Source organism: Drosophila mojavensis, unplaced genomic scaffold, assembly GCF_018153725.1.
Source record: "Drosophila mojavensis isolate 15081-1352.22 unplaced genomic scaffold, ASM1815372v1 contig_80, whole genome shotgun sequence".
In the NCBI taxonomy this organism is placed as follows: Eukaryota; Metazoa; Arthropoda; class Insecta; order Diptera; family Drosophilidae; genus Drosophila; species Drosophila mojavensis.
In genome coordinates, this window is record NW_025318906.1 from 6907501 (window position 1) to 6921543 (window position 14043).

The following is a 14043-nucleotide window of genomic DNA, read 5'->3' on the forward strand; positions in this document are numbered from 1 at the left end:
TAGGTTTAAGATTTCAGTTTTTTTCAATTTGCATAGAAATACAAATTAGCAAGAATTATAGAGACAATATATTTATCAAGGGGATATAAATTTGTTATTGAGGATCGACTGTATTTTTAATTATTTAAGATATGTAAGCAATATTTCAATATATGTAAAAAATTATAGGAAAAATTTATTTTTAAATTGGATACCCTATAACGGATATAGGAAACTTTTTAACGATCAGTTGTGAAGCTAATTCCTATATAAAAAATTTGTTAAACTCTTGAATACCTATAACACCATAAGTAGCAAAGTTTGCTACTCTCACCCAATATATGCGCCTAATCACGTTGGATCCATAAGATGTGCCCTATCAGTGCTGCCACAGGGTGTGCAAGGTGCGATGCTCGCTTTAAGGTTTAGCTTCTTGATTACCGGCCTAGTCTAGGCTGCGACACTCATAATTAATACGCTTAAGTTAGCTTACTTAGTTTCAATTTGCACGTTGCGCTGACAAATTTCTCCGCCCTGTTGTCGGGCGTTCATTAAAAAGCCATTAGAGCGAAGCGACGACGACGATGATGACGAGGGAGAGGTGCAGGAGGAGGAGGGGGAGCCGGAGGAGGAGGAGGAGTTCCAGCTCCAGCTCCAGCTTGAGCCCATTAGAGAACTTCTAACAAACTCGAGTACAAGAAATTTTGTGGAGCTGACTGCTAAAATTACGTGTACAAGCGGCATCTGCTCAGCTTGCTGTTGTTGTTGTTGTTGTTGTTGGCAAAAGTTTTCTTTTCTAGCAACTGCGTGGGAAATGCCGTCGATCGGTCACGATCGGCAATCAGCAATCAGCGCCGAACGATCAAAGCGAAGACACAAACCAGCTGAAAATACATGCAAAATGCAAAGTTGATTTTTATCATTGTTTGTTGGTTGTTCGTCCGTTGTTCGTTTGTTGTTCGTCCGTTTGTTGTTTGTGCTGCATTTGCCATTCGTCTGGCCTTTAAAGTGATTTGCCACTTGACAAATGAGCTGACTGCCACATGTGCAATTTAAGAGACGACTACGCGAGGCAACAACAACAGCAACAAGAGCAACTGCAACAAGAGCAACAACAACCACGACAACAACAATTTGTGTGTTGCCAATTTTCGCCAAAGAAAAAAAACAATAGACTCCCTGTCTGGCTTGACAATTTGTGCATTGATTTGGAAAATGGCCCTAACAAATGGCCAATAAATGGAGCGCACATGCATATCTATAAAAATGACATGGAAAACTCTGCCGTCGTTGTCGAACTCTTCAAAACAACAAAAAGAGAAAATTTGTTTGTTTGCTCGCGCACACTCACATACACACACACATACAAAGGAAAATTGGCCAGAAAATTGGCGCTATCAACAAAAGCAACTGGCTGAACACCAAACTCGAACTCAGCTCAGCTCAACTAAGCTCAGCGCAGCTCTGCTCAGCTCAACTGAACTGCAGCAGCAAACAGAGCGAACCCAGAAAACTTGCAAACAAAAAGCAAATTGGTTAGAAATAGAATATTGTTACCCTATGGACTGACCTTCGTTCGGTGTTTGCTACTAACATTTAAATTTGTTTGTGCAGTCAAAGTTCTTTCTTTTTTTGAGGGGGGCAGAATACCCTATAATTATGTGTGTAGTGTAGAGCGGGTCGTTTGGTTTTTACATTATAGAAAACTTGAGCTTGGATAGAGAATAATGTTGACTACAGGGCTTACAGGGTATCTGTTAGACAGGGTACAGAGTATCTACAAGGCTTGCAGGGTATCTAGGTATCTATCTAGGCTAGAACCATTGGATATCATTAATTTGCTTTATATATTTGTTAAATATATAATTTAAGCAATTCAAAATGCATGGCTTTATCTAGTTCGTTGCTCTAAATCATTACAGAGTATCTGTCAGTTGAGCAACTTCACAAAAACACTTCTTAGGCATCTATAAATAACGCATGGACCGTCTATTGGCTTATATGTATATATGTATATGCTCATTGCTAAGTATATCGCAAATCATGTAGTCCAGTTTACAGGGTATGTTTAGTCTACATCCAGCTGATGAACAAAAATAGCTTAATCTATGTGCTTACAATATTTCAATATTTCAAAACTGTTTAAAATTATCACTAAGTCAAGATGTTGCATTAATTTAGGATATATTTTAGTCGAGCCTAAATACTATATTATTATATAGTATATTGTATTATATATAGAAATATATATTAAAAAGACAAGAGGATATTTCGCAACGTATCGATTAGGCAGACTATAGAGTTTATTATCCATATATAGGGTATTTCATAGTCAGGCTTGCTCCATACTCAGCACACATATACTTCATGCTTGTATATGTGCAAACATAATAAATAGCACCGTCACATTAAATTTAAAACCACTCCAGCAATATTTACAGGGTATCTGCTAGTCTAACAACCTTCGTCTAGTTCTATTTAACTATTCATTTTTCTCATTCTTATTCGATTTCAACACAAAACGTGCCAAGTTCTTTTTCTGTACACAATCTTTATTTGCAACTCTGGGCACGTTTAACAAATTTAAAAGAGTTCAACGTGCCGCGCGCTGAGAAGCGAAGAGAGCGGCGCACGGAAGAGCACAGCGGGCGGCGGGGCGAGCCGTACACAGAGATGCGGCTCATCTGTGGGAGCTGGCTTATCAGCAAGGTGATAAGAGGCGGTAGGTAGGTGGGGTTACAGCTGATAGCTGCCGGCACTGACTGCTTGTGTGTGTGAGAGTATGTTTTTAACACACACACACACACACACACACACGCACACGCACACAGAGTCACGGAGAACGTTAGCTTTTCATTCAGTTCTGTTTGTAAAATCGAATGCGAAACATTTCAACGCGAAATTCATTTCAAAAATGTTTGGCTTATTGAAATTCCTGTTACTAACGCTTTGGCTAATTGGTTTAAGCCAAGGACGCTCCATAGCTGCAAGGGACTGGCAGGAGGTGGGCACGTGATATACGTGTATATCTATAATAATTAATTTAATCCTAATTCATTGCAGCGACCCACACCGGATCCAACCATGTTTGAGAATAAATCTTTGCTTGAGAACGAAATCCATATGAATGACATCGACTATATGTAAAACCATAGAGCAAACTTTAATTTATATATTAAATTTTGTATAAACAAATTTTAAAAATTCTTATAAAGTCTGTACTCGAAAGTGAGGGACCTTTAAAGACATGTCGAACACCTATTTGTTTCCATTTGTATATAGAGACCATCAAGTACATAATACACGCCCATTTTAAATGAAAATTGCTGAATCAATCTTTATAATATAGAATTTCAGAATTTATTTATAAATCCACATACTAAATGAATAAAAGTTGTAAAATTTATTAAATAATAAAAAAAAATTTCTGGATATATGATCAAACTCTATTATAAATTATTATTAAAGATCTGTTACGGATTTATTTTTCGAGAACCTTCCCAACTAAAATACTTTGTTATTTTGTTTTTAATCTCTTCAAAGTCAAGATCTTGCATTCATGAAGAACTTACTTCAACTCTTAGTCTAACCCGTCGAGTTTTAAAAGTAAATCATTTTCAGACAATGTTAATTCTAGAAGTCTATATATAGATATATACATATATGTATACCAAAAAACTATTAAAAAATATTTATATATTATATATTTTATATACTGTTATTTTTGATCAAAGAAGCGAAAATAAATTCAGTTGTTAAATATAATTTTTATTATTGCTTAATTAAATAAATTAAAAAATCTCATTAAAGATTCCCATTTAGAAGCGGAAAGTGTACATCGCACCGGCGCCCCAGTTGGGTCTGCTATTGCCATAGGGTCCGCCCAGATGCTGTGAGTACTGACCCGTGGCATCCAGCGAATGGCGTCCATTGGGACTCTGCCAAACCGGGGCACGTCCATTGATGCTCAAGTCGAAGCCTTGCCGTGGACTGCCGCCGCCCTGGACATTCAGCTGGCGGCGCAAGCGCACCAGTTGCTCCGGCTCCGCCTCCTCCTGCTCCTCCAGCAGCAGCAGCTCCTGCTCATTGGGCTGCCATTCCATCTGTGATTTAACGAATGAGTTTTCTAGCTCATTCAAGTCCACCTGATCCACTGCGGCAAGTGAAAGTGATTCCGGATTGGGATAGGCCCAGGCACAGGCAAAGAAGCCAAGCAGCAGCAGCAAACTGAGATTTTGTTTCATCTTGAAGCTTTGACTGTAAAATGATGAATTGAACCATGCTGCTGTTGACTTTTATAGACTGAAAGAGTCCCCCATCCGAGTGAAAGAGTCCCCGTAGCTGGGATTCCCTTGGTGGATGACCACATTTGTGCTTCACACGCGTGAAGCACCGCTGATAAGCAACGAGATCTATGGAGACACAGAAAAAACATTTGGCATTGATAAAGTGCCGCGGGTAAGTCCCCTAGCTGAGACTTGGCGCTGAAACTGAAAAAGTAGACATAGGCATGTATCAAACTGATAAGATGCAGCTGCAGTTCGTTCTACACCTATAAAAGCGTTGCTCGAGCTTAATTCGATTATCAGTTAAGACACGTACAGCCTCCCAGATACACAAGATGCAAGTTGCACTCATTGCTCTGCTCTGCTGCCTGCTCGGCTCAGCCCTGGCCATGCCTCAGCCCGAGAAGTTGGACGTGAGCAAGGCGTCGGCATGGACCGAGCGTCCGCCTTCGGGTCCGCCACCAGAGCAGCGATTCCTGCTGGATGGTGGCTACAACAAGGATAAGAACGGCCGGGATGTCTGGGCCATGGCTCAGGTGCCCGTCTACACCAGCGACAACAAACGCCACGAATTCGATGCCGTCGGCAAATATGGCCAACATCTGGGCGGACCCTACGGCAACAGCCCGCCCTCCTATGGCTTCGGTGGCAACTACAGATTCCGGTTCTAGAATGTGTAAACTATAAAAGAATTCATGCTTATCAAGATTATGTTAAACTATAATTACAATATATTTATTTAAAATAACATTAAATAAAAAATCTTACATCTAAAAATTGACTTTTCATGTATAACAAAAATTACTTACATAAATCTCTAAAAATCTATATATATTATATAAGAAGAAATAATATACATACACTTAACTACTAATTTCAACTTCATCTGAATTTCGGTTTTCTCTTGGGACTTAAATGAATTTACTAGGTAAGGCAGATATTCCAATATATTGTCTATATATATATATATATATAGGTTATCAGCATCGCAGCAGAAGCTGTGCAAAGTGATTTTTTAGTGATCTGCGAGAAGGGGAAAATCCATAGGCTCAAGTGTCTTGAATGTGAGGGGAATTTCATTGTATAGCAAATATTTTTGTAAATAAGACAAAAAATGTGTGCTACTTTTTGAACAGACCACATATACATATATAGATGATATATATATATATTGTAGATAGATACTTTGCAAACATCTTACCAGCTAACCGGCCAATAAGAATATTATGGACATGGTTTAAGTGATGCCACGGCACGTGCAAGCCGAGCCCAGCCAAGACAGATTCCAAAGAGCTAAAAACAATAATTTTAAAGACTCCCCAAGGCCGTCATTATTATTATATAATTTATGCAAATTTCGTAATGAGAATGAGGTATTTGTGAATGTCTCATAGCGAATCCTAGAGCTGATGATTCATTTTGTTCTTTTCGCTTTCATTCACAAACATCTTAATTAGCTAAAAAAGAAGCGAAAAACAAAAACATTTATTCATAGACTTTATTTTTGGGCTGAGTCTGACATGATGAATTTTCATTGCAGCCTCTTTTGACAGTTAACGCCATAAATCCAATTAGGCAAAGAGAGAGAGAGAGAGAGAGAGAGAAGAAAAAACACACACCAATGATTTTTTCGGCAGGTTTCATTAGGCAAACAGTCGTCGCGCTTAATTTGTTATTAACAAAAAGCAAATAAAAATTGTAGATTTCATGATATGAAGACACGTTCAATTAGCTAAACTGCATGCTCATCTCGTTGCGACTGTCAGTCGTAAATCTTTTTGGATTCTTAGCGACATGTTCCGGGGTAGTTGAACGTCTTCATGTTCAAGGATAACCCTAAGCAGAGATCTAAAAGAATTCCTAAAGATGAATCGCTCATAAAATCCAAATTTTATTTCAATTGTGTTTATTAAAATTTTAGCGTAATGTGTGTAAGAGGCAACAGGTGGGCGTGGCAAGCAGCAGATTGGGATGAAGGCTAATCAAGACCAGCACGAAGTCTGCCTTATATGAACTCATTGAACTCAGGGACTCTAACAAAAATATACTACTTCATATAGACAAAAAAAAAAAAAAAAAAAAAAATAAATAAAACAAAAAAATTAATAAATAATAATAACAATAAAATAAAAATTGATAAATAAAAACAAAAATTAAAAATTAAATATTATTAATATTGATATAACTTCAAACTCTAATCATACCCAGCTTAAAGATTTTTAAAAATTTCTCTTCAACTCAAATATTTTTAAAGATTTATTCACTTAATATAATAAATGAAAGCAAATTTTTTAACAATTAATGTTGTATCTAATTTTTATTTCAATAAATATATATATAGCTTAACATAATTTTGATAGGCCTTAATTGTTTTATAGTTTACACAAATATCTCAAAATTGTTAAAATATTCCCATCCTAGAATCGGAATCTGTAGTTGCCACCGAAGCCATAGGAGGGCGGGCTGTTGCCGTAGGGTCCGCCCAGATGTTGGCCATATTTGCCGACGGCATCGAATTCGTGGCGTTTGTTGTCGCTGGTGTAGACGGGCACCTGAGCCATGGCCCAGACATCCCGGCCGTTCTTATCCTTGTTGTAGCCACCATCCAGCAGGAATCGCTGCTCTGGTGGCGGACCCGAAGGCGGACGCTCGGTCCATGCCGACGCCTTGCTCACGTCCAACTTCTCGGGCTGAGGCATGGCCAGGGCTGAGCCGAGCAGGCAGCAGAGCAGAGCGATGAATGCAACTTGCATCTTGTGTATCTGGGAGGCTGTACGTGTCTTAACTGATAATCGAACGAAGCTCGAGTTGCGCTTTTATAGGTGAAGAACGACGTGTAGCGGCTGCTGCTGCTGTTCATAGAGATAAGCTATCAGTATTTAGTACTTCCCCCAGGTGATTCCTTTTCTTTATGTGCCCGGGGGATCTTTCTCGTTGTTAATTGAAAGCGTAGTAATATTTATTTATGTTTTATGTGAATTTTTCTGTTTTTATTCGAAAACATTTTTTCTTCTTGAGCTACTGTATTTTTATGTGCAAATTGATATAGAGAATTTTTGTATTATTATGGAAAAAGTGATTTTTCGATTTACCATGCCTTAATTTCGCTTTGCAGATTTTCATACTCAGCTTAAACCTTAACACTTATCTATTTATAATATTTTCAAATTTATGTATTTATATACTTAAATATTAAGTAGTGATTATATTTGTAGGTTTCTGACATGGAGTCCCGTAGCATTCAGCTTTTGTCATGCAGCTGTCTTAACTCAAGTTTCAAGCAAATTTTCTTAGATGTCGGTAAATAGTCATCGAAATCGATAAACAGTTATCGAAATCGATAAACAGCTATCGAAATCGATAAATTGTTATTGAAATCGATAAATAGTTATCGAAATCGATAAATAATAGTTGATGTACCTTCCATCACGTCCCTTAGCACTCAGCTTCTGTCATGCAGTCTCATCGCATTTAGCTTCTGCCATAAATTCTCTAGAAGATCTAAACTAAGAGTATTTATATTTCTGTGAATCATGATTATGTTTTCTATTTCATGAACAATGAATTCATATTATTCAGTCCTTGACATTGATGTACCTTACATCGAGTCTTGTAGCATTCAGCTTTTGTCATGCAGCTGCCCAAACTCAAATTTCAAGTTTTGTTTTTGTCACATTCACTAGAAGAGTGACCCGCAGTTTCAGAGGGGCTATGCTTTTTCTTAACGAGCAAAGTATGATCAATATTTCCACAAGTTTTATTAATGCACCCTCCATCGAGTCTCGTAGCATTCAGCTTTTGTCATGTAGCTGCCTTAACTAAGGTTAAATTTGTAAAAGGCATATTTTGAATGCTGGACTCTTCTTATGTGAGCAGAAAGACGCGAAGAATTATGGTTATACATATCAGTTCCTCGTAGGGTTCAGAGGATTTCGGCTTTTATTAACATATTTGTATTTACAAAAGGAAAAAAATGGTATTTCATTAAAATCGGAATCTATAATTTCCTCCAATGCCATATGATGGTGGACTATCGCCATAGGGTCCGCCCAGATGTTGGCCATATTTGCCGACGGCATCGAATTCGTGGCGTTTGTTGTCGCTGGTCCAGACGGGCACCTGAACCCGGGCCGCCACATCCTTGCCGCTGCTATCCTTGTTGTAGACGCCATCTAGCAGGAATCGCTGCTCATTGGGCGGATTAAACTGTTTCCTCTCGTTCCAGACATCTGCCGCGGGGTTCGCCGGCTCCTTCTGGCGTTCCGGCTGAGGCATGGCCCAGGCGGCGCCAAGCAGACAGCAGAGCAGAGCAATAAGTGTTAGCTGCATGTTGTATATGTGGCTTCGGTAACTCGCTTTATCGATTGATAAAACACTGAGAGCTAGCGCCGCGCTTATATAGCTCAGCCAAGAAGCTATCAATTGCAGCCGCTCAGAGCTCAAAGCTCTTATCAATCGAGTGCTTCCCCTTCGGGTAATTCCTCTTTCTGGCTTCACTTGACTTCGCTTGGCTTGGCTTGGCTTTTGTTTGCCTTCCATTAAATTTTATTTTTCTTACATTCTGTTTTTTATTTGTATTTCATATTATATATATGACGAATATTTTTGTCTGTGTGTATCCTATATGACAATTTTTTGCTCTTCAAATTTATTGAAACATTTTATTCGCATTTTATGCAGCCTCAAAAACTGCAAATAACATTTGTCTTTAATAATTGGCTTTAAATTATGACAGTTTATTTCGTTCGATATATTTTATTGTTCGCTTTTGATGCATGCTCCTACAATATAAAGAGAGTATATTACGACTACAAGTTATCCTGGATAACACTTTATATACTTACATTTCAAAGATATGTATATGTTTCTCATGGGAACAGCAAGACTAGATATATGATGTTATAGACTTTATAGTCTATAGACTTTATAGTTCCAGTGCTTTATATCCATACACATATACATTCATATATACTATATAAATGAATGTATATGTATATATGTTTATATCTATCGATTTTGGCTCAACGAGCAGGCATTAGGAAGTCCCTTAAGTTCCCCTGTTTTATTAAGCACACATTGATTTATGAGATTATGAATAAAAAACATTTTCATACCCATTGAAAATGGGAGCTCAGGGTAGAGTGGTTTTATGAAAATGTATGTGACAGTTGGAAGGAGGCGTGGCAGACTACATATACATAGTATAAATACATATATTATAAATGTTTATTTACCTTAAACGAATTGGCTAAACTGAGTCTATATAATTTTTTCCGGTTGACCATTTAATCTTCCGTTTGTACGTCCATCTAATTGTATGTCCATGTATGTGACTGTCAGATCGATCGTCCATCTGTATATCTATATGATTATCCGTCAGATCTTTCATCTCTTATTCTGTTTATCCGCCTATCCGTCCTTCTCTCCATCTGTCCAATAGCAAACTGTTCTGCTTCTTATAAAGAATTCCATTAAAGACTATTTGGGATTTGAAAATTTCTGGTTAAAAGGAAACCCAACTTAGATTGAAGTCTTAAAAGGAGCATAGCATGATTGGACTATCATTCTTTTACAGTATTCCGGGTATTTGCTCGTCAGGCAGTACTTCACCTGTTTTTTTTTTTTTTCATAACTTGCGTTTGGCCTTATCAACAACAGCAGCCGCAGCAGCAGCCGCAGCTGATAATGGCAAACAGCATGAATAAAATATTGAATAAATATTGTGCAGTTTTTTCTTCTCTCAATTTAAATGTTTTTGCAAATAACAAAAATTGATTCAGTCGAAAAAGCGAGCGAGTCAACTGAGCACAAAAGAAACATAAATAAAATGCGGCTGCAATTCATTTACATTCATATTATTGTCATACTATTGGCTCTGCTGTGCGGGGTGAGTGTGCGTGCATGAAACGAGGCTTTACTGTATCTATAGCTGTGTTTATTGTTTTCACCTGCAGCACCTCAGCATCGGCCAGGTTGATGATGACGATGTGGGCGCTGATGGCACAAAACGACCTGAAAAACAAGAGTTTCCTGTGTGGAATGATGCGAATGGCGAATGGATTGATCGAGATAATTGAATATTAATTAGATAAATAATATTTAATATATGTTAAATGTGTAAAGCTATTTTAGCGTGAAAGTAGATAAATTTAACTATTTTATTCAATTGGCAAGGATTCAAAAGTATGTAGAATATATAGAGTATAAAGAGTATATAGATTACATAGAGTATATAGAGTAGATACAGCATATAGCGTATAAAAAAAGTATATAGAAAGTCTAGAGAGCATACGGACTATATAGATTAAATGTAATCTATAAAGTATATATATAAAAAAAACATAGACTATACGGAATATATATATACAGGATATATAGATGTGGTGGAGTCTATAGAGCACATAGAGTATATAGATATCTAGTTGAGTATATACTTCATATTTCAAGTTTATAATCGAATTCTAGAAACATTTACAAGCAAGTCGAATTCTGCTTAAGCCCTGGGAAGAGAAGTTCATGAAGTGAATCATAAAAATCCCAATAAACTTAGCTTTCCTGTTGATAATCTAACCTTATTTTTATATATTCTCCAAATTCTTAAAATTTAACAAACCTAATATTCATTTTATATACAAAGGTGATCAGCTCTATAACTTTCCCTAACAGATGTTCCCTAGCTTTGGGGTAAATTGAATAAAGCCTAAAAGTTGGCAACAGAAAGTGTAAAAACTATTATTTAGCTATAAACAAAGTTTATATTACCCTTTATATACATATATATACCGACGATTCGCGGACTCTAACTGCCCACTCATTCACTCTAATCGATTTATACATATATATAGCTAAAGTTAGTCGCCTCTATTTCAACTTTACACCCTATAAAAGAAATTGTCATGTCAAAAATCAATTGCCAGCGGTTCAATGCACCACGATTGCTCGTCACCATCGTCGTCGTCGTCGTCGTCGTCGTCGTCGTGGTGGTGCGTGCCAAGCTCATGATAATTGCGGCCATTACACGAGGCGGTTCCGGAAACTATGTGTACTCAAAGTACCTAACTTTTATATAGTCCTAGATACAAAACGTGCACAGGAAAAAAGAAATCAGAAATCAACAAAAGATCTGCTGGTGGGGTATACACGACTAGGCAGATGCGCTGTAAATGATATGAATATGAATATGAATATGAATATGAATATGAATATGAACATGAATATGAATATGAATATGAATATGAATATGAATATGAATATGAATATGAATATGAATATGAATATGAATATGAATATGAATATGAATATGAATATGAATATGAATATGAATATGAATATGAATATGAATATGAATATGAATATGAATATGAATATGAATATGAATATGAATATGAATATGAATATGAATATGAATATGAATATGAATATGAATATGAATATGAATATGAATATGAATATGAACAGTTTAGTTTTAGTAGACGAGTTTTCCAAAACTTAATAAAACTCTATATTTTTTTTGTAAAGCCAAATTCTCAGGGAGAAAGATTTAAATAAATATTATTATTTAATCTCTAAAAAGTAATGTATTAACTGAAATGAATAAAAATTGTTACACTTCGAATCATTTAACCGTTTTAGCACCACATTGTGCAGGGTATATAAAAGCCAAAAACAAAACCAGAAAACAGAAAAAAAAAAACTCTGGGTAGCACTCTATAAAACGCTGCAAACAAATTACTTAACCCCAAGAGGCCAACGCCAGGCCTCAGCCAGGACTCAGCTAGGACTCAGCCAGGACTCAGCCAGCCCTGCAGCCCCATTCAATGCGGCAATTAAATGATTTCTCGAGGTTCGAATCGAGATTGGGCGCATGTAAATATCATCAACGAGAATATCTGCGCAACTCATTTGACACGCTGCCAAGTGCCAAGCGCCCCACTTCGATTTGGGCGCTCGACACGCAAAGTGGGCATGGCCCCCCCCAAAAGAAATGAATCAGGAAAAGTCTTTGCTGCAATGCATCGGCCTAATTGCGTTAATTTTACTCGAAATGTTGCATTGTTTGTGCATGTGGCTGCCACGCCCCTCGATTGAAGGTGGGCGGTGGGAGTGCCTTGCATGTTTGTGAGCACTCTTGTGACGTTGGCACTCCTGGGCAACGCCAGTGCATGTCGACGACATAATTGTTGGCCCAATATAGAGAAAATTATATGCCAAGACGGCGCCTGGAATACCCTGACCCTAGCATACCCTAACTCCATAGGAAGGCTTCGCCCGGCCAGAGTTCATTGACATTATCGTATTGCAAAAGACTTTTTAACAATTTGTTGCTATTGCTGCTGCTGCCGTTTGTTTATAAACATATTTGCTATCAAATCGATAGATCCAATGCGCGCACCGGAGCATCGCCCGCTTCGGACTGACGCTTCATCTGCACATCCATAATATCTTCATCCTCCAGCTCCAACGAATTGGCCGTCTCACTGTCACTGATTTGCTCGCCGTCAAAGGACAGCATGGCCATATCCTTGGCCAGGCCCATTTGCGAGCAATACGCATCCTTCAGCTTGCCCAGCGGCATCAGACGGCGAATGCGAAAGAGGACAACGCCGCGATCAGCCGATTGCATCTTCAGCGTTATATGCGGACAGCGGCTATGCAGCTCAGCATCATCGCCCATCGTCATAGAGTCGTATGTAGAAATTTTCTTAAAATTTGTTTGCTTCGGTATCGTATACTCAGAGTTTGACAGAAATTTGGTTATCCGAAAATCCTCAACACGTGGCCTACTCTAACAATGTTTGCCAGTGTTTGAGGCCACATCAGCAGCAGCAGCAGCAGCAGCGGAGAGAAGCGGAAACTAGGTAATAAATACGTTTGAATATGTTCAATGATGATAAGATAGCGATAAGCAGGTACTCTCCAACTAGCTGTGGACGACATATCTCTTCAAAGTACTTAGAGCCAAGATATTGTAAAATGTAAGCTACAGTGGATACATTTCAGAAAATTCGGAGTAGAATTAACGACTGTTATTTATTCATTTATCTCAAAAGGCTGTATAAAATATTTTAAGCATACATATACATACATGTATGGTCAAGCTTTCGAGTATATAATATATTTTTTATATTTTGAATATTATATTAAAAGTAAATAATTATAAATATATATATATCATTTTGTACTATTTTTTTTTAATAACAAGTGCAAAATTTCTTTTTTTATTAAAACTGAAAAGAAAAAAAGAGAAAAAAAATATACTACTCAATATTTTTGAATCGAATATAATCATTATTACGATGTGCCAATTGCTAATAATTTTAAATTATTTGTATAAATTGTCACTTAAGGGTTTGCTAAAATCTTAAGTTGAACTGATCTTTTAAAAATCGACTTAGGGTTTTAGTAGCGTGCGAACCTCTTGGTTTTTGTAATTAACTTGAAAACGAACACTTACTTAAAATTATATTTAGCACCAATTATTGAGCTAATCAAGTGCTAGAAAATTCGCTATTCGTCAAAATAAAAAAATGTTTTGGCATTTATTTTACTAAAAGTATATGTACAATATATTTTTATACCCTGAACCCATTTTCAATGGGAAATCAGGGTATAATGGTTTTTTTTTACTTAAAATATATATTTATATTGCATATATAAATATATAATTTTTTTTTTTTTTTAGTAAGGAAGTAATTATTATTTCATTCAGATTATATAAATATATATGTATGTATATGTATATCTGATGTAATAAATAAAAAAAATTTTTTTTCATATT

General features: G+C 36.9%; 5 protein-coding genes across 5 annotated transcripts; 1 reads left to right on the plus strand and 4 right to left on the minus strand.

Annotated features, from left to right (window-relative positions):
- Positions 1–3726: 3726 nt before the first annotated feature.
- Positions 3727–4254, minus strand: LOC6578968. Its single transcript, XM_002004829.4, has one exon. It carries the CDS (start codon positions 4221–4223, stop codon positions 3798–3800), a length of 426 nt encoding a protein of 141 aa, XP_002004865.1. The 5' UTR covers positions 4224–4254; the 3' UTR covers positions 3727–3797.
- A 304-nt stretch (positions 4255–4558) lies between these two features.
- On the plus strand, positions 4559–5046 carry LOC6578969 (diptericin A). Its single transcript, XM_002004830.4, has one exon. The coding sequence runs from the start codon at positions 4601–4603 to the stop codon at positions 4934–4936; it is 336 nt and encodes a 111-aa protein (XP_002004866.1). The 5' UTR covers positions 4559–4600; the 3' UTR covers positions 4937–5046.
- A 1510-nt stretch (positions 5047–6556) lies between these two features.
- On the minus strand, positions 6557–7059 carry LOC6578970 (diptericin A). The gene has a single exon (XM_002004831.4). The coding sequence runs from the start codon at positions 7016–7018 to the stop codon at positions 6683–6685; it is 336 nt and encodes a 111-aa protein (XP_002004867.1). The 5' UTR covers positions 7019–7059; the 3' UTR covers positions 6557–6682.
- A 1096-nt stretch (positions 7060–8155) lies between these two features.
- On the minus strand, positions 8156–8640 carry LOC6578971 (diptericin A). Its single transcript, XM_002004832.4, has one exon. The coding sequence runs from the start codon at positions 8592–8594 to the stop codon at positions 8250–8252; it is 345 nt and encodes a 114-aa protein (XP_002004868.1). The 5' UTR covers positions 8595–8640; the 3' UTR covers positions 8156–8249.
- A 3903-nt stretch (positions 8641–12543) lies between these two features.
- On the minus strand, positions 12544–13064 carry LOC6578972 (small ubiquitin-related modifier 2-A). The gene has a single exon (XM_002004833.4). The coding sequence runs from the start codon at positions 12943–12945 to the stop codon at positions 12631–12633; it is 315 nt and encodes a 104-aa protein (XP_002004869.2). The 5' UTR covers positions 12946–13064; the 3' UTR covers positions 12544–12630.
- Positions 13065–14043: the final 979 nt, after the last annotated feature.

Coding starts and splice junctions, on each gene's coding strand:
- LOC6578968 (XM_002004829.4), bottom strand. CDS start 4,223: ATGAAACAAAATCTCAGTTTGCTGCTGCTGCTTGGCTTCTTTGCCTGT.
- LOC6578972 (XM_002004833.4), bottom strand. CDS start 12,945: ATGACGATGGGCGATGATGCTGAGCTGCATAGCCGCTGTCCGCATATA.
- LOC6578971 (XM_002004832.4), bottom strand. CDS start 8,594: ATGCAGCTAACACTTATTGCTCTGCTCTGCTGTCTGCTTGGCGCCGCC.
- LOC6578969 (XM_002004830.4), top strand. CDS start 4,601: ATGCAAGTTGCACTCATTGCTCTGCTCTGCTGCCTGCTCGGCTCAGCC.
- LOC6578970 (XM_002004831.4), bottom strand. CDS start 7,018: ATGCAAGTTGCATTCATCGCTCTGCTCTGCTGCCTGCTCGGCTCAGCC.